The sequence below is a fragment of the Vigna unguiculata genome, chromosome 3 (genome assembly GCF_037176805.1).
Source record: "Vigna unguiculata cultivar grain cowpea cultivar isolate G323 ecotype 2 chromosome 3, ASM3717680v1, whole genome shotgun sequence".
In the NCBI taxonomy this organism is placed as follows: Eukaryota; Viridiplantae; Streptophyta; class Magnoliopsida; order Fabales; family Fabaceae; genus Vigna; species Vigna unguiculata.
In genome coordinates, this window is record NC_140794.1 from 15,769,167 (window position 1) to 15,789,473 (window position 20,307).

The window sequence follows — 20,307 nt, forward strand, 5'->3', positions numbered from 1 at the left end:
AAAATGGCTGCACCAACAAAAACTCTTTTGCTACTTGTTGCAATTGTTGTAATCAATTTGTTCTCAGGTAAACTCAATTTTATGATTGGAGAAATTAAGAAAGTTTGGTTTTAATGTCTATTTTATAGTGTACATTAGCGACAATTACCTAACAAATATATGGTCCATGCTTGAAGCATTTAGGATTCAGTGAATAGAAATACATTTGATGGATTAAACATTTAAGATTTACTGAATCCAAGGTTAATTTAACAAATATTATGTTGTTGTGTGAACACAGTTGCAGCAGAATCAAGGTACGAGAAAACGATGAAAGAGAGTGAAGTGATGGATTTAGCTGAATTGATGGACATAAAAGATATACAAACAAATGTGAAATGTTGTTATGACAACCAGGTACGAAGTTGCAACCCAGGAACAAATGACGATAAACGTTGTAATTCCCTTTGCCTAAAGCATCCCTGCGGGAAAGGTGGTCATTGCAAAGCTTTTGGTCGTAAACACCCAAAACAAGTTTGCCATTGTTTGTGCTAAATGTATGCAAACCTTAAACCCCAAATGCAAGCAACATGTAAAATAGTTTGGCCGAGCAGTCTTGGAGGTAGGTTGCCCGATTGTTGACCTGTGAATGATGTCCAAATCACAAGGAAGGAAAGTCGACCTATAAAGACTCTTTGGCACTCAAGGCAGTAAGAAGCTTATGAATAATTAAAATGAGTATAAGTGATAATGAGATGGATCTAACTTTGTGTTATGTAGACATATAATTGTTAGGCCTATGAATATCACGTGTGTATCAACATATGTAAATTAATACATTATTTTTCATGTTGAAAATCATATATCATATACATACTATATTTTTCCTATTTTATGGTGAAATATATTTTTTATCGCTTATTTGGAACCTTAGATAATGTGCCTATTTCGGCCTAAGTTAACATACAAAATTAATTATAACGAGCTGGCTAGGTACATAAGCCCCTAGAGCTTAGAAGTTTAATGACTAAATGCAAGTGGATCCTATAATGACACGAACGAGTTTATACGTTATGCAAAACTAATTATCGAGTTCTTAGTCGGTTTGAGAACATATTGGGCACAAGAACAACCATTTTATTATATCATGGCACTTTATCGACTACCATGAATACTCCTTTCACACTTAATTAGTCTCTGACTTGTTAACGAGGGGTTGTCGATAGGCGTTATTGCAACCTCTATAGCTTCTGACAAGAATCTATTCTTATCGTTTTATTGACACGTGGCATCAAATGATTGTTGAGAACCCAACTGCGTTGTTCTTGGGTAGCTATCCGTAGTTTAATTATGCCTTCTTTTCTTTGAAGAAATATTTTTCTAATTACGTTGTATTTGTATGCAATGATCAAGGGAAATTTTAAGGAGGCAAATTCTTATAGAGTTTGACAACTTTTAAAATGGAAAACGAGATTTTACTGACACCAACGGGTAAAATCTCCCTGTGCTTCAGGACCCCACAGTAACAACAAAGAGTGTGCTAAACTATTAGCAGGAGCGGAAACTGCAGCGGTTAAGAAGTTGTAGCCTTCTAAATAAGAACTTGCCAAGTCGTGAGTATACCATGAAGTTACAAAGGTCGTACCTGTAAACCAACCCCCCAACGCGAAATAGGCGCAAGGAAAGAGTAATAGACCGGACCAACCCACAAAAACGAAACGGTCCCTCCGCAACCAGTCATCCATAATATCAAATAAATCATTTTCATCTTTGGTAAATTTACCAAGAGCTATAGTCATAGAGATCCTCCTATTCAACTACTTCAACCATTTCCCAACACCTCATAGAGCATTTTCAGAGATGGGACGGACCTTTATCATTTATCTCTATTCATTTCTCTCTCTCTCTCTCTCTCTCTCTCTATATATATATATATATATATATATATATATATATATATATATATATATATATATATATATATATATATATAGAATATATAAGTATACTTTCCCTTGTTTTCTAATCGGTTTCGAATAAAAAATCATTTATGGGTCTATTGATATCTAGGGCAAATCCATGAACTCGATGTGGTTATTCCTTATCTATTCTTAAAAATCTTCCAAGTCATCAATCATAAAATCTGCTTTGACTCCAAAATTCGATAGAAAATTTTTTTTCAGAACTGTTCAAGAAACAAATGATCCCCTGTTTCACTTCTTATACCTAGCGGATCTTCAGACATATTTCTCTCCTTTCATCAAAGAAACTTATTCTTGAAGTTTGGTTGTGAATTGACTTCTATTTTGTCTAGGAAACTACTGTAGGATCATAGGTTTTCTAAATTTCTATTTCATTTACAGTTTTTTCTTTAGTATTTCATTTTTTTTATAAATACTATAATAAAAAGAAAAAATTGTAAATGAAAGTTTTTGTCTCATATATATGAATTGCTGGAAAAATATCGTACACATCGATATGAAAAGAAACTATTTGATATGTGAAGACATAATTTAATGTATTTTTCTATTATTTCTATAAGATTCTATCTAATATTATAGAAATAATAGAAATTTATGGAAAAAAAATATGTTTCATTTTAATTTTAAAAAAACTTGTTTGGTGGAACTTGAAATTCGTATTAAGGCCCTTCTGAGTAAAGAAAAGGCATAACCTTTTTTCTTAGTTTAGGAACAAGAAGATTTCATTGGAAATATTCAGAAATTCTTAGGGAGTCTAAACGAAAAAAGTCTTAAAAAGAAAAAAAAAATTGTTCGAATTGAATCTTTATCAAATTTGAATATCAGAATAGTAGATATAAATATAATTCAACGGGTTAGGTCCACTTACTTTTTTTTATTTTTCCATTATTGAATTTTACACTTTTTCTTTTTTATTACAAATAGAAACTTTTTCAAAATATCAAGAATCTTTTTATTCTTCCTTCAAATAGAAAGACTATTGCTTTTGAAAAAAAAAAGTAAAAAGTGCCTTATCGGATTTGAACCGATGACTTACGCCTTACCATGGCGTTACTCTACCACTGAGTTAAAAGGGCCCTTTTTCTTTCAATTCCTAAATAAGGAACTAGCATGACTAGTACATATATTTGTTACCAATATATGTCATTTTTCATGACCAATAATTTATACATTATCCAAACATATAAAACAAGTTAAAATAATAATAAGACAACATATAAGTAACTTTCTTTTATCCAAGTTTATTGAATAAAAAAATATTTAATTTTAATTTACTTTATTACTTTATATGTATTTCTTCAAATTATAAAAGAATAATATCTAAAATAATACAAAATAAAATATAAGAAAAAACAATCAAAGAAAATAAAGATGATAATGATTGAAAGTAAAATAAATGAAAGTAAATAAAAAATTATATAATTCAAAATAAATAAAAATTTAATAAAATAAAGATAAGTTTATTACGATTAATAAAAGAAGGGGTTAATCTCATTCTCCCTTTACCTTTAACTTACCTTTAATAAGAGGATTGTAAAGTCTCATTTAATTAAAAAGCGTAATTAAAAGAAACACTACACAAGAATAGTACAACAGCGCAGTCCTGGGATCCTTAACACCATCCCTACAAAACTAGACACACCACGATGCCAACAGAAAACAGGATAACCAGTTTATAAAATGTATATAAATCCAAGGACAAACAAGTACATGGGCCATAGCCCTAAAGAAAAGCCCACAAAGAAACTAAAGTCCAGTCCACGCGGACTATGCAGCGGAACCATCACCTCCCTGTTGTCCATGGGTGTTCCTCGCATCTGCTCACACCAACAAGTTGATGATCATCGCAAAAAAGAGTACCACACAGTAGAACACACAACAATAAAAGTAGGGTAAGCTAGAGCATAAAATTTTTCATCCATACGATCAAATATATATTCACCATACCATATACAAATATCGACCAAGCATGTTATGACTTCTCAGGCAATACACTAAGACACGACTCGACTCATCCGGATACATATAACCTGGTCGGATTCAGCTGATGCTTGCACTTGTGGTGGATACCTCTGCTCACCCCCGAGCTGCTCACTCTCAAGCTATGTGTTACAAGTGTTATAATGAATCAATTTCCCTCACCACAAGGTTAACCCTTAATGAATTTCAGGCCTCTTGCTACTCTCACCACACAGGAGTCAGTCCACTCTAGGTGAGACTAACTAACTCCTTAAAGTGTCAGGATACAACCTTACCTTGAATCCTTACCTAGTTATACAGATGGGGCACCACCATGGACACCCACTAACAGGGCCATGGAATTATGTCCCGACCACTGAAGTGCGACCCTGAAAGTCTCACCTAGAGACTCCAAGGAATTACACACTGACACGAACTAAACATGCTCAACCAATCCAGACAGATCCATCATACAGATTTATACATACATATCACATACTAGTTCCTCATAAACCATCTCTTTCATTTTTCCAGTGAATCCATACCAGCTCATCATTCTCAACCAACATAGTGGAATCTCATCTCATGCTAATGCCGTGTCATTTTAATACCAACCACCTCATTCATTTCACATGCGAAGGTTCACGCCCAAAACCATCATTTACCATTCATGAATCACATCACTCATGCATATTCATTCGTCCCATGCATTTAACACAATAATCAACATAAAAGCAAGTATAAACCATTTCAATATTTCAAAAACAACCACACAATCACACTACCTCGCCCAGCCCCTCACTCAGGCTGAAGGGTCTCGCTCAGGCGAGAGGCTCTCGCTCAGGCGAGCCCCCTTCGCCTAGGCGAGGGCTCAAAAACGGAAACAGTTGCTCACATGGGATCTCGCCTAGGCGAGACCCCTCTCGCTTGGGCAAGACGTTCGCTCGCTCAAAAACTGAGTTGGTCGCCTGAGCGACCTCTCGCGTACAAAAGGTCTGGGCGAGTCCCTGTCCATCTCGCCTAGGCGAGTCCCTGTCCATCTCGCCTAGGCGAGACTGGCTCGCTTGGGCGAGATTATCAGGTCTCGCCACTGTTTTCCTGCAACAACCACCCACACCAGTCCAAAACAACACACTCATACGTTCACAGTTAACATATCATCACATCAACCACATAACCACGAATATAACAGCCAAACAACATGGAAAAATTGAATATAGGAGTAAGCCATAGCTTCCCTACCTGGAAATGGGTTCGTACGGGACTTTGACACTGAACCAAAGAGCACAGCAGCTCTAGAACCAAACTCGCAAACTGGAACAGCGGACAGAAACAAGTTATTATAGGGCTTCCAACTATGACCACGAAAATTATACTAGAAATGGCGGTAGGGATTAAAAGATACTTACGTGAGCAAAACCAAGGTCAAGCCAAACGTGAATCTGAGGGAACTTTGGAACCCTAGCAGAGGACCGCAGCAGCAGCTCTAGGAGGTGTGGTTTTTGTTTTTTTATAAAAAGTGAGCATAGGTTAGGGTTTGGGGCGGATTAGGTCTGTTTTCCCTTTTGGGCCAGCCCTAAGGCCCAATAATTAGGGGCAGCCCTAGGAAAAAGGGGCAGAATGAAAAGTGGGCCTTACAAGGACACTCGAAATATTTTTAAATGATTAAAGTTTCTTAAAACTTGCTCTAAATTCTCTTTCTCTTTCTCTTTCTCTGTGTTTCTCTTTCACTTTTTGTATCATCTCCATTTTTTTACATCTTCTTTTTCACTCCTTCAATTTATAACCTAAATTTTTCGAGTGATGATTATTATGCATTAAATGTAATCTTATCACTTCTAATCTTTTATCTTCTTATTTTCTTCTTTTTCTCTCTCTTTTATTGTGTCTTATCTCTAATATTTAAGATTTATCCATCCTTAAGCGTTTGTTAGAAGAAACACATCAGATGAACTTTTTAGTTTGTATTTAAGTGTCCATCAATCGAAGCATTAAGTTCATATGTTCTTTACTATTCAATGGAGGAAACATCTCAAAAGGAAAGGTGCTTCAACACAACATTTAGAGAAGTAAAAACAGTTCCATAAGCACTCAAAACTCAACACTAAAAAAATCATAAATCTTGTCACCACAAAGTATAATATGATAATTTTAAACGAACCATCACAACATCCGTATATTAATATACGGTATATAATGGTGTTTTAATGATGTATATAATACCACTTAAAATTTTCGTAATGGAAAACATTTCTAATACAAATATTGTCTCATTGAAATATCATTATTCTTGTTATATTACTATGTTTCTAATTGTCATTATTCTAATAAATTCTTAAATGGAATACATGATTGTCAATTATCGTAATTCAGATATTAAATATCCACATGCGTTTATAATCTCGTAATTTAGTACAATTTATTTTTTTATGGTGACAAATAAAAAAAAATATTACAATACATAAGTTAATATTCACAATCATTTTTATTCATTATTTGGTTTAACAATAAAAATACATATACACACTTTCCTAATTTTCTTTTTATTGATTTTCCTAATCAGGACTTACTTGTTCTGCTTCATCCTCTTATTCGTTTTATGATGGAACACTTCCAACATCTAGTGCATGAAATAAACAAAAATTAATTATAAGTTACTCAATTTCAATGACGAAGACAAAGAACATTCTTTTGTAACTTTGCCAATAAACATCCCTTAAATTTATTTTATATTTTTCAAATCTAAATCTTGGACGCAATTATCCTTTTTGTGTGTTCGATTGTTTTATAGTATTTTATCCCAAACATGATATTATCTACTTTTAGTAAATAAAAATTAAACACACCAATATTTCTAACACCCGTGAGAAATGCATTTAATAATGTTTGTTAAATATATTAGTGAAGGAGGGAGGTTGTAAGGCCCACTTTGTTTTTTGCCCTAATTTTAAAGGCCTACTCTAATCAGTTGGGCCTAAAGTTGGCCCATAGGGTGTCCAAGATCCTAAACAGCCCTAACCCTCTCATTTCAGCTCACTTTGCAAAAACAGTACCTTGCTCATGTTCACTTTCTCTCAACAGTGCTCTGCTAAGGTTTGAGTGAGAGCCCATTTTCTTCAAGTTTGCAATGCGTTTCCCTCATGTAAGTTAGACTTCACTCTCCTCTTCTCGTTTTCCTTCGTCAATCGCACTGTTATGTCTTGAGTCACACTTACAGACTCATTCTTGCTCCTGTGTTCGTGCTTCCAGCTTGCAAAGCTATTCTTGGAGTTGTGGTACTCGTTACCCGCAAAAAATTAAAATTAAAATTTAATTTATATTTTATTAAGTTAAATTTAATTAAAATTAGAAGTAACAGTATATTTTATTATGTCAAATTTAATTATAATTATAATTTAATTTAATTTATATTTTATTTTTATCATTTTATATTAAAAAATTTATAAAATACATATTTTTTAAATATTTGCGGGTATCGGGTATCCACGGGTACCCGCGGGTTTTAAAAATATTCGCAGGTATTTTTTAAGCGGATACCCGACAGGTAAATAGGCGGGTAACGGACGGATTTTTTTTTAGCGGGTCGAGTACAGGTACCATACTATCCGTGCACGACCTAACCCGTTGCCATCCCTACTAAGTGCCATAAAGGCTTCCACTACCCACATTTATTAAATAATTATTAATTTAATTATTTAAATTTCTCGGGTCTTACATTTTTCACTAATATGACACAACTAGAGGGCTTCCTTATCTATTTGACACCTTATAAAAACAAACAATTAATCAAATCATTTTAAGAAAAATAGATTTCTACAATTGTTCATGCTTTCAGAAAACACATTATTTGAAGTAACCTAAGGCATCATACCTTGAATTTGAACATGTTCCTCTAGCAAAAGTCCTTAAGAAATAATAAAAAACCAATTCCACAAAATATTTACAAATACATATTTGCCATAAATTCTCAATGATAAAAAAAAAGTCACATATTCCCATCACCAACTTTAGTCTGGTCAATTTCCAAAAATACCTTGAAATTCCTACCACCCATTGCTCAATATACATACAACATCACCAAAAACATATAACATTTCGAGAACAACAAAAAAAGTACACAAAACAAAAATACATACATATTGCTTATATGAGATTGGACAACACAGACCATAAAAGGCTCGAGGTGAGCCAACTTTGGATTTTCCCTAAAGCATGTAAGAACAACAATTATGGTTTAAACGTATAATTGAAGTTGAAAACAGTTGAAAACCTCGAGAAGAATAATAGCATGATTGTGCAAAATTTGAAAATCAGAGAGTTAAATTATTGAAAAATGGAAATTAAAATAGTGAAAATTTGAGAGTGAAAGACTTACCATGAGAGAAACCATTGAGATATTGGTTCGAAGTGTTTAAGAACTTTGATGTAGAAAGGCAAAGAAAAAAGAAAAAAAATGTACCGTTGAAAGTGAGTAAAAATTAAAACTCTCCAATTTCCATCCCGAAGATCCTTAGGTCCCACAAGATCTCTCTCCTTATCTCGTGATCAGAAAACATAAGCTTCTTAATTTCCCAAAACAAATTTAGTCTCTGCTCAAACAAAGAGCACCAAAACACTACAAGAAAATCATGTTTTACTATCGAACACAATCTGTCAATAATAGCAAATATCCGTTGGCAATTTCAGTTTACTGACGAATTACTGACAACAAAAATATGTTGGTAAAATAGTCATTGATAAATTTTATCGACGGATTGCAAAATTCGTCAATAAATATATGTCAGTAAATATTTTTAGTAATAATCGATAAATATTGGACAACGGTAAAATCCATCTCTTGCGATTGGGCCTTTATTTTCCACCTTTTCTTCCTGTTCTTTTTTCTTTTTCTTTCTTCTTCCTTTTCTTCTTACTCCTTTCCTCTTCATCTTCCTCTCTTCCTTGTTGTTTCTTCATCGCCACCATCGCACGTCTACTACCACTACCTCTGACTCCTTTTACTCACACTCACCTTCCTCTTCCTTTTCCTCTTTCCCCTCCTCCTCCAACTCTGACTTCTACCATCGTCAAGTGCAACCACTGTCAATGCACCTCTACCATTGCCACAACTTTGTTGTTGACATTCCTACTCTTCCTTTTTTTTCCTCTTTCTTGTCTTCCTCTTCCTCCTCCTCTTTCTTATTCTCTTATTCTTCTCACTCATCTCCCTTTAATATATATAAAAAAATCTGATCAAACTTAGTGAGAAATTTGCTGCTCATTTTATCGACAAGATTGGAGGGTTTGGTCGAAGGAATGTAAGACTAAGAATTTGAGGATTTGGAAAATAAGAAGGTTACAAAATTTTGAGGGAGAGCAATGAGAAGGAACAATTGACGTTTGAGGAAGGAGTGATTGAGTTTGGGAAAATAAAAATTAGAGGAAATTGAGAAATAAGAGTGTAGTTCAACAATAATAAATAATGTCTTCTTAAGAAATGAAACTTTACAATGTTGTAAAGTTGTTAGTTGGATACTCATTGTAGTTGAAAGTTGTTGGAAGAATATTCAATGTATTACTAGATGTTGTTACGAGTTGTTAGATGTTGTTAGAAGGTTCTAGAGATCTCATGTAGTTATTACTTTAGAGTTTGAGTTATTTATATATAGAAGTTGATGTCTTATTTTAAATGAATCAATTGAATAAAATCTTCTTTCGTTCATATTAATTATTTCAAGTCTTTACATGGAAAATATGACAATTGTCGCAACCGAAATCCTGATGGGATGAAGATCCAAAAATAAAATTTTAAAAAAAATAGAGTTTAGAGTCGTCACCATAGCTTATTTTGGAAAACTATGGAAAACCAAAAGTATAAGACATGTACTGCGAAAACACACTGAATTTTGGGTTAGGTAGTCAATTATGCGTAGGAAAGTTGTTAACTCCCTACAACCTCTATTCTAAGATGACACCTTTAATTAAATGTGCAAAAATATATGTGGTTTTCAAAATGTAAATTCACAGTTCAAAAAAACAAAAAAAAACTATTTTTTCTTTAGGCCCGTCAAGGGTGTATTTCGTTCATGTGTATCTCCATTCACAATGGAGAATCGGGGATCACATAATTCTAAATGAAAAAAAAAACTATCCGAGAAATTATTTAATTTTAATTTGGTGAACCTGACAAAGATTGACCTTGCTCCTATGTATTTCCAATATTTCCATTCATAATGGAAAAATCAGGGATCATGTTACGTAGTTCCTATACAACCTTTTGAGAAATTGTTGATTTGATTTTTTTTATATTTTTAACCTTTTTACGTTTTTCGGTATTTTAAATTATTTGGAAATAAGTGTCACACGATATGAGCAGCGGGACAGACACAAAAAGTAAACAAAGAAAACTATTTTTTTATTTTTTATTTATATAATTTTGAGAAAATAGAAGTTTGGAAATGGGTGTCATGCGATGCGAGCATCCAAACAAACACTAAAAAAATGGGAATTTTTTTATGATAATTAGAACAAGATATTTGTGAATAGTAGAAATAATGTCTTTAAGGGTGTGTTCTTTTGTGGTTGATGATTTGAGGGAGAGGGAGATGATTGATTTGGGTTGATTAGGAGGTGATATTTATGTTGTTCTTTTTTAAGGATTTGGAGGTGATATTTGAGTGAATTTGAGAGTAATTTTTGTGAAAGTTTGTGAAGGATTTGATTGATGTGAGTAAAAAAAATTAAATTTAATAGATGAAAATGTAAAATGACCTAATTGTCCTTAGTGTTAAAAAGTATAATAAAATGATATTTAGATAAATTGTAATTAGTTTCTCATATATTGTTATCCTAAATAAAAATATTTTAAATATTTATTAATTAAAAAAAATAACTAAAACTTACTTGATTTAGAAAATTTAATATTTTAATGTAAAAAAAACATTTCCAACCACATCATTCCCACTGTTGTGAAGCCCTTCACCAACCAAAATGTGATTGGACCAAAATGTTCATTTTTCTGATAGTGGCATTCGAATGAAAACAAAGAAAGGAAAAGTGCATCAGTGGTAGGGAAGAAGCTCCCCTCACCTCCTACAGCTAAAGGGCACACCCTCAAATAAAATAATGAGGGTAATTACGTAAAAAAACGACAATCACTCTCTAATCTCTTCATGGTAGAGAGATGAGAGCAGACCCCCAATCCCTTAAATCATCACTTTTCTTCGCTTTTAAATCAATAGAAAGGAACATAAAAATTTCCTATTCCTCGCTTCTCATCACCCGTATACAGTAATTACCTAGATGAGAACACAGCCTAAAAGAAAATACATAATTTAGGTGTAAAAAAACGCGTATAATATAAAAATAATATAATGAAAATTGGGAATGCATAAATAAAAAGAAAAAAAATGACAATTACATACCTTCCAAATTTGTCAATTCCTTTGCTTCTCTATCAATGTCACTTTTTCATTCCCTACATTACAACTACCTTTTTTTTTTCATGCCTCCTTCTATAAGTTTTGTTTTTCTCCCAAAAAGAGATAAAAAGGAGGTGTGTCTATGTAAGTGGTAATGGAAAATAAATAAAGAAGTGTAAAATACGGTGATATACACACATTGTAATACCAATGTAATTTTATCCTTAATTACAGTAATTAATATAAGAAAGGGATCGGTCATGATAACAACTACATTGTAGAAATCAAATCAAACATAATATCAAGGATATTAATTCTAATTATTATTAAGAATATTGTTTTCTAATTATTAGAATCAAATCAACTTTCCTTAACTGAAAAATCTGATTCAACACATCATAGAAATCAAATCATAACAAAATATCAAGATATTGATTCTAATTATTATCGGAAATATTGGTCCTAATTATTAAAATCATATATTTCTCTAAAAACAAGTGACATGTCCTTTGAGAGGGGTAAAAAAGCAAAGAGTGGAAGTGAGGATATGTATAAAAACTTTGAACCGTTGGACTAATGAAAATGGGTGTGATAATTAAAAATAAATTGGACTCTTCCTTCTCTCTTCTTCTTTACTCTTTCGTCTTTTTTTACTATTTTATTATTTGTATTATACATATTTTTTTATTCTTTTTTTTTTAAATTAAAGTTTGAAAATTTCTAAAAAAAACTTATTTCACCATTTTTATCTACCATTAATTAAAAACATATTTTTTTTTATATTTTAGAAACAAATTTGTTTACCCAAAAGAAACTAGTGTTGACAACAATTTTATAATTGTCATGTTATATTGTAAAAAGTGACAATTTTTGAAAAATGTCATATTAAAACTGACACATGTAACATGAAGGTTTGTAGTGTAAACAAAAGAAGAATGCACCTTCTTTAGCCTTGGAAGTAGTAGACAATTAATTTTCACTTGTCATTAATGAAATCAAAGGTAATAAGATTTTCTAAATTTTGCAATATAAAGCACAACCTTGGTCAATTCTCAAAGGATGTATGTTGATTATATTAAATCTCTAGTATTCTTCTAGTACATATTACATTGAGGATTTAGGAATTGGAAAACATAAACAAAAATGGAAGAAAACAAAACAAAGATCAAATGTGAAAATTAAGAAGATCAAATAGGGTTGATCCACATGTTCAAGAACCAAACAATCATCTTATCATGGTTCTCTAAAGATTCGAATTCAAGATTAAATAATTAACTAATTCAATTAATCAAGTAAATGGATTATACGAATCAAATATCAGTATCATTCAATCCAATTAATATTTAGAGAAACGTAATTTGATATCACAAAAAGGAAACTTTGAAACTAGAAAAAAGAAGAACAAACTCAAAGAAAAAAAAAATCGGTGAAAAACTCAATTCAACTTGTTTGACGTTGATTGCATGAATTGATTCTCAAAAATTTAGTTCTCCATGAAGAACATAAAACATAGATAAGAGGAGAGTATCAAAAGACAACAACAAAAATGAGAAGAAAAAGAAGAAAAGATCTTTTGGCAAATGATTTTTGATTCCTTTTGAGCACATATAGCCCTTATATAGTGGGCTCTAATAACTAAAGGAAATGTGGGTCTAAAAGTTGGCTCAAATTTGGTGCATAAGCCTAATTACAAAACTAAGCTAATACACACGATCTAATCCGCATGTTTTTTTTACAAAATTTCATCAAATGTGGCACAAATTCAAAAAACATAGAAAATATCAAAGAACTACAAGTCCAGCAAATCATATGTCCCCTGAAAATTTAAAATTCAATGCCACTTGAATCAACCAAAAATAGTATACAAATATGCACAGTGAACCCAATTTATTATTAGTACTATTAAAAATATGTAAAAATTAAAAATAAAATATATGAAAAGTTCAATTATTACACAAACACAACAAAGAAATATGTGTATAAAATATGTGTCATCAACTATTCATCAGACACCAAAGAAAACTTTTCCTGTCTGATGTACATGTTGAAGGAAATGTTCAAAAAGCATGGAGGATTCACAAAATGGAAAAGGTTCAACCCAAAGGAAACCAAAGAACATAAAAAGTCTGTATGTTATGAGTCTCTAAAGTAGGACAAGGAAAAGAAAAGAGGTTATTCAAAAAGAAAAGTCTATGTCCCCAAGGAAAGACCTTGATATCTCTAGTACTTCCAAACCTTTTGATGCATATTTGACCCTTAAACACATACGACAGAAAATCGAAAATGATGAAAATTTCTCAGCCGCTAAAGTAATCTTGATTGAGAATTTTGTAGAATGAGAAGAGAAAGGATGATCCTGATGCATGCAGTGTTGGAAACAGAACTTAATGAGTTGGTAGTTTAGACTGATACAACATTGTATTGAATAAACAGCACAGCGAATAATAGAAATGAGTACATTTCATTCCATCGTAGACACAAAATGAGTGGCTTGAATAACCACCATACCTGAGAGATGGCAATGAAAAGAATGCATAAGTGAAAGACACAAGGAAACAATAGAAAAGGTTACACAGATGCATTTTTATTTGTTGAGAATTGAATGTCAATTAATGTAGGCATTGTTTTTGGCTAGGAAAGAGGAGCTCTATGGGGAGCCCCCTTTCTTCTGCTTCCAAGAGAGATGAAGAAGCCATTTGTGTTCTGCTTGTTCTTGTTCTTATTGTTATTGTTGTTATTGTTGGGCATGCTAGTGGTAGCCTCAGAGGAAGTGGGGACAAATTGGGTATAGCAATCAACACTTAGACCCTCAAACTGCAAAAAAATGTAAGATCAGATTCAATAATGCTTCACACCCAAACCCTCACATCACATACCATGTGATCAACCTGCTGCAATTACATGCAATTATTTTCTGTGGACCTTCTTTTTCATCAAACAAATGTATCTTCTTCACCTCTATGTATGCTTTTAGACTCATCACCACAAACACTAGCTTCAACTTCAACACAACAATATATACTATTCTTAGTTCAATTGTATTCTATGTCATAAAACCATTAAGGTGATATTATGACAAATTAAAAATAGTTATTTATTACTTTACTTCCTTTGAAAAAATATGTTTTTTTTCTCTTGTTCTCATCATACTATAATCATTTTCCATTGTTTGTAAGAAAAAGTTTCAGGTCTAGATATACCTTTAGGAATAACTAAAAAGTTTTGGGAGAAAAAAAGTGAAAAGAAAAAGAAAGTTTGGTGAGACCTACATGGAAAAAATCTCTTGAACTGATATCATTATATATGTGGAAAAGTGAAAAAATTGTGGGATCCATTAAGAAAATGTCATATGTATACCATCTTGTTTTGGATTATATAAAAATTTTAGTAGGACCTTATGTGTCATTATAATATATACACTCACACTTCTTTTTGTTCCACCTCTTCCATAAACCTTCTACTCAAACTATAGAAAATTTTATTATTCATTTTACTTCTTTCTACTCCACTTTTTTTTTCCTTAAAAAGTTTATCACTTCCAAAAAGTAATAAAAGAATAATTAGTTTGGTAATGATTATCTATAATTTGAAGACTATAAATGTAATCGATTTAAAAAAGACACACCTTTTTATCTTGGTTTTGATAAATTGATGTAGTTGGGTACACAAAAATGTCATGAATTTGATAAAGACAATAGAGTATACAAAGAATACTTTCTGAATTTCGTAATGCACATAAGTAACTAGTTTTACTAAAAGAAGAAAGTGTTCTTTACACCAATATGTTTTATATTGTACTTGAAATAATTGATTAGAAAATGGTAGCTCATGTTAGAAGAGCACGGTGTGCATTTAGTTAAAGAAAGTGTTGACCAGTAATTTGTTTGCAAGAGTCAATAGGCAAAGAAGAAAAAAAAAATAAGGAGTTGAGAGAGAAGAAAAAAAAAAGAGAGAAAAAGAGAGAGAGAAAGAGAGATAAACAGTGACATGAGACAAAAACCTTGCATGACAGAGAACAGAAGTGAAAGGGCTCCTGAAGAATCCTGTCACAAGTGCAGCAAGTGTTGGCAGTGCCTTTAAATGACCTTGACTGTGGCCTCTGATTTAAGAATATCACTTTGGCACCGTTAATGGTGTATGGCTGCCATTCAATTCAAACCATAATTATTGTTGTAATTATCGTCATCATCATTCACTTTTCACCATAAATATAGTGTTAATTTTGCTAATTAGTGAAAAAAAATTTACTTTTTTTTTATGGCAGATAAGGTTATGTGATTTCTTGAAAAGAGTTACGTTTGTCCGACCTGAATATTGGCGCAATCGACGAGCTTTTCTAGATCACCCAATCGAACCACGTCATGGTACACATACCTTCTCACCTATACAAAATGACCTCAAAAACCTCCATTAGTTTTTCCATCTCACACGCACGAAGATGAACATGCATGAACCCACACACATTATTAAATAATAATTCACTTTAATTCACTAACAAAAAACACAATAATGACTTTGTGTACGTGTGAGGTGTGAGTTGAGTTGGTAGCTGAATTTGAATTTGAATGCGAAGGAACTTATAAAATTAAAAATCAACTCTTATAATTAATTTATATACAAACTAAAACCATTTTTAAAAATATTGATAAAATGTTATAAATTCGTTTTAATTTATGAGAAAAATATATTTTTTTTTCTATTTTTTATATTCTTCCTCTCTAAATAGTATCGGAGAAACCCTTTGTACTTATACCATAGGACATTTCGAAAAAAAAAAATAACTATTTATCTCTTCGAGTTATTCTACTTTGTCTCTATTAGCATGTTTAGAATCTGATCACCCACATTAAATATGTTAAAGTTTAAACGGAACGTCAAATCAAACATATGAAGAATTTGTGGTTGAAAATAAAGTTGAAACATCAAATAATCATTTCTAGCAAATCTTATTAAACATATGAAGATCAGAATTGAGGGACAGTGTGGTGAATAGCAGCAATTTAGAAGAAGTTGGGGGAAGATATATAAATAATAATGATAAAGTATAGAGACACAACGAGAATTGGGAACAATTTGGTCAAAGCTTTCGCTTTCAATGAAAGGAACAGCTGAGGAACCTTTACAGGAGAAAATGGATAAAAAAGAGTTTTTCCGTTTATGTGATAAAAACCAAAAGACCAGCAAGTGAAAATCAAAGAATACATGGTGAACCATTCTGGAAAACCATGTATAAATGTATGCATATAGACATTTATATATGTGAAAACAATAAATACATGGAGACAACACTGTTTGTTAACAAGGGAGACACATTCAATTTTGAGAAAAACAAGACTCAATGGTTTTTAAGTAGAAAATAAAGTTCAATGTGCAGAGAGAATTAATGAAAGAAGATGAGACCAGAATTTCAATTTGGTAACTTTTTTTTTTCTTTTAAAAAAAAAATAAAAATGATGTACTTGTTTTGTAGTGGAAAAACAAAAGACATCAAACTAGCACAAACAGATTCTAGTAAGAAATACTGTGAATTCCATTAACAGTTAGACTTGACACAGAATCTTACTTTCTAATTGCATGTTTCAAAAAGTGTTGAACTCTTTATTGAAGCAAAGCAAAGGGATTCCCAATTCCCAAACATCCCACACAAGATTCATATATTTTATAGAAGTTTTATCCAAATTGGTTAAAATTAAGTTCTGAAATATATATGAACATGTTGAATAACTGAAAAAGTATCAAGAAATTGTCAAAAAATGAAAAATCAGTGAAAACATAAAGAAAAGAGACATGCAAAGCAAGATCCAAGTGAGAAGAAGGACAAAAGAGACACATGCAAATGAAGCGAAGAGAAGTGAGTAAAGATAGAAAAAAGATCGAAGAAAAAAGGATTTATATATTAGATGTGGGGTATATGAGTGAAAGAATTTGAAAAGTTTATTGTGACGATGATAGTTAAACTGATACCTGGAGAAGGGAATGGGAACGGTGAGAAGGGAGACAGTGGGGGCAGATGCTAAGGTAACAGTGCAAGCAAAAGACGTTCTTCTCGTTCTTCTTTTGATTCTGGTGGACCCCACAATTGCCAAAGAATGTCTCAGCCATAAGCCTCTCTAGCCATGCAGGTTTCACATTCATGTTTCCTCCGCCAGATGATGCTTCACTACAGCCACTGCCCTTCATTGATCTTTGATCCAAGCCACCACCCTCTCTCTCTCTTTCTTTCTTTCTCTCTCTCTCTCTCTTCTCTCTTCTACTCTCTCTTAAGCTCTCTACTCAATTACCAATCCTCTATATACATCTACTTTCACTCATGGATACTAATTTTAAATTAATCTCACTACTTTCTCTTTTACTCCACCGTTTCTATATATCTGCATATTTTCCACAATTATTTTATTCTATTATTATTATTATTATTATTATTTTAATATATGGCTTCATTAACATAATTTTAAAAATTTGAAATAGGTTTTAATATGCAGTAACTATAATTTTAGTTGTTGAAAGTTTTACATCGATCAGAGATAAAATTAATTTAAATAATGATAAGAAAAATTTTACCTTACAAAGTCGAATTTGGTAGAATTGGATTAGACTTAAATTTCACTTCTTAATATATATACATAATCATGGTTAAAACTCATCCTAGTGAGTTGTTTGTTGGCTAAGCACAAGGTAGAACAAGGTATTGTTTAATTTAGGAATAAAAATAAATGGAAGAAAAAGGATAGTATATAAACCTCTGTCGTGTTAACTAATTTAGTCCACAGATTACCTTAGATAACTTGCATACACGATTAGGTTTAGTTGAGTCTATAAACCCTTATGGTTGACACATAAAACGATTTCTTTGAGGTATCCATTAAGCTAAGCATTGTTTATGTCCAATTGTTTGACCTCCCAATTCTGATGTACTGCAACTATCAATATTAAGAATTGTACTGACCTTGACAACTGGAATGAAGATTTCTTCATAGTTTAATCCAATTGTTTGTTGAAACCCTTTAGCAATTAATCTTGTCTTTCTCCTTTCAATTGTTCCATCTATTTTGTAATTGGTCTTAAAGACTCATTTGGGGTTAATGATGTTCTCTTAGCCTTGATTTGACATGAAGGCCTTATATTCATTGGCCATAGCTTCTTTCCACTGTGGTCTTGTGAGTGCTTCTTTGACATTTTCTGGTTCCTTTCAATCTATGCAAGTTTCAATTAATCCAACATATGGTTTAGCTTGTAAATTCCAACCTTGTTTCTAGTCCAATGTCTTGATGGGTTTCAACAATTGTTTGAGTGAGATCAATGTCATCATGAGTTGGACTATTTCTTCTTGACTCATTTGTAATATGATCTTCATTGAAGTCATTAAGCCTCTCTAATGAATTTGCTCGATCTTGTTCTTTTGCAATCTTAGTGGATTTATTGGTTCTATTCTTGATCAAGATTATTGTCATTTGAAAATTTTGTGTTATTTGTAGCAAACAAAGGAAAAGAAACCAGTGGGCTTTCAGTTAGAGTTTTCAATGGACCTTTTGTATTGAGGAACCCATCATGGAAAGGAAAAGGCTCCTCAATGAAGATAACATGTCTTGAAATAAAGATTCTTCCATGATAATTTAGTTTTGTGAGAGTTACTAAAGCCCAAGAACACACATCTAATTTGAAATTGTAATTTATGCTAATTATAAGGCTTGAGATAGAGATAACAAGCACACATAAATAGTTTTAGAGAACTGTAGTCCGGATCTTTTTTTAGAAGTAAGAAGTAACGACTTTCATTTGTGACTAGATAGGGTAGTATGTTTATGAGATATACTCTTGTGGAGAATGCTCCCCACCAATAATGTAAAGGCATTTTGGCTTGGGCTACTAACATCAAGCTAAATTCAACTATATGTATGTGTTTTCTCACAATCAGACCATTTTGTTGGGATGTGTATGGCCATGACATTTTGAATGATGTATTAATTTGATGATAATAGTACACATATATAGCAAATGCTAGTAATACATGATCCTTTGATTATGGCTAGCACTAAGACCCAACAAATAAATAAAGTAAGTAATGTTTACAATCATTGATTGATAATTACATTAATTACAATGATTAACAATATGAGAATATATACACTACAAGAAAAAGTGGTATTATCTACTACAAAAATCTAGGACAAACTCAATCGTAAAACATTCACTTTAGACCTTCAGAAAAGAAGGCCTCGTCTTTTTTAATACTAATACTATTAAATTGATTATAAAATTATGTTTAAGAAAGAAGGTCTCAAATTATATTTTTTAATATAAATTTAACTTTATTAAGTTAATAATAAAATTATGTTTAAAATAAAAAAAAAAGGCCTAAAAAAATTTGGTACTAATATCGCTCTATTTTGATTATATTTTATTCTTTTATCTCTATATGATTCAATTTTTTATTCTATTTTCTTCTTTTATCTCTATGTGACTTCAATTTTGATTTTATTTTCTTCTTTTATCTCGATGTGACTTCTTATATACTGATTTCACTTATGGTCTCTCATTGCTTTCTTTTGTTATAGAGTTGTTCTTCTAAGAGTTTTGACAGATTTCATTCCTTGGATCTCATATTGTTTGTGTGTACCAATCTTTTTGTTCTCATTTCTAGTTAATATGTTTTTTTCCTATTTGTTTTTATGTTATTTTTATTTTATTTATTGATTTTTTATTAGGATTATAAATGTGTTTTTTTATCTGGTTTTGTTTAGGGATAAGGGTTTAGGGTTCTAGCTGAAAAGAATAATAATTTTTTTAATTATTTTTATTAATGATTAATCTCAAAATAAACTTTGCAGGTTTATGAAAATAGTTGGAACTTGAGAAAGAGAAAGAGACTTGATACTTCAAGATACTACAAACTTACGATCAATCGAGTTTACTTTCTTGATAACCAGAACCACGTTTTATTGTTTTAACTCATTCTTTTTATATACTTATTTTTAGTATTTTTTATA

The 20,307-nt window shown here is 31.6% G+C and overlaps 1 protein-coding gene across 1 annotated transcript; it reads right to left on the reverse strand.

The window, feature by feature from the left end:
• Window positions 1-13,683: 13,683 nt before the first annotated feature.
• On the reverse strand, window positions 13,684-17,586 carry LOC114179785 (protein RGF1 INDUCIBLE TRANSCRIPTION FACTOR 1-like). The gene is made up of 4 exons (XM_028066242.2): window positions 17,285-17,586; window positions 15,628-15,702; window positions 15,321-15,461; window positions 13,684-14,134 (listed from the first exon to the last, which is right to left on the reverse strand). The coding sequence occupies exons 1-4, from the start codon at window positions 17,498-17,500 to the stop codon at window positions 13,952-13,954; spliced, it is 615 nt and encodes a 204-aa protein (XP_027922043.2). The 5' UTR covers window positions 17,501-17,586; the 3' UTR covers window positions 13,684-13,951.
• Window positions 17,587-20,307: the final 2,721 nt, after the last annotated feature.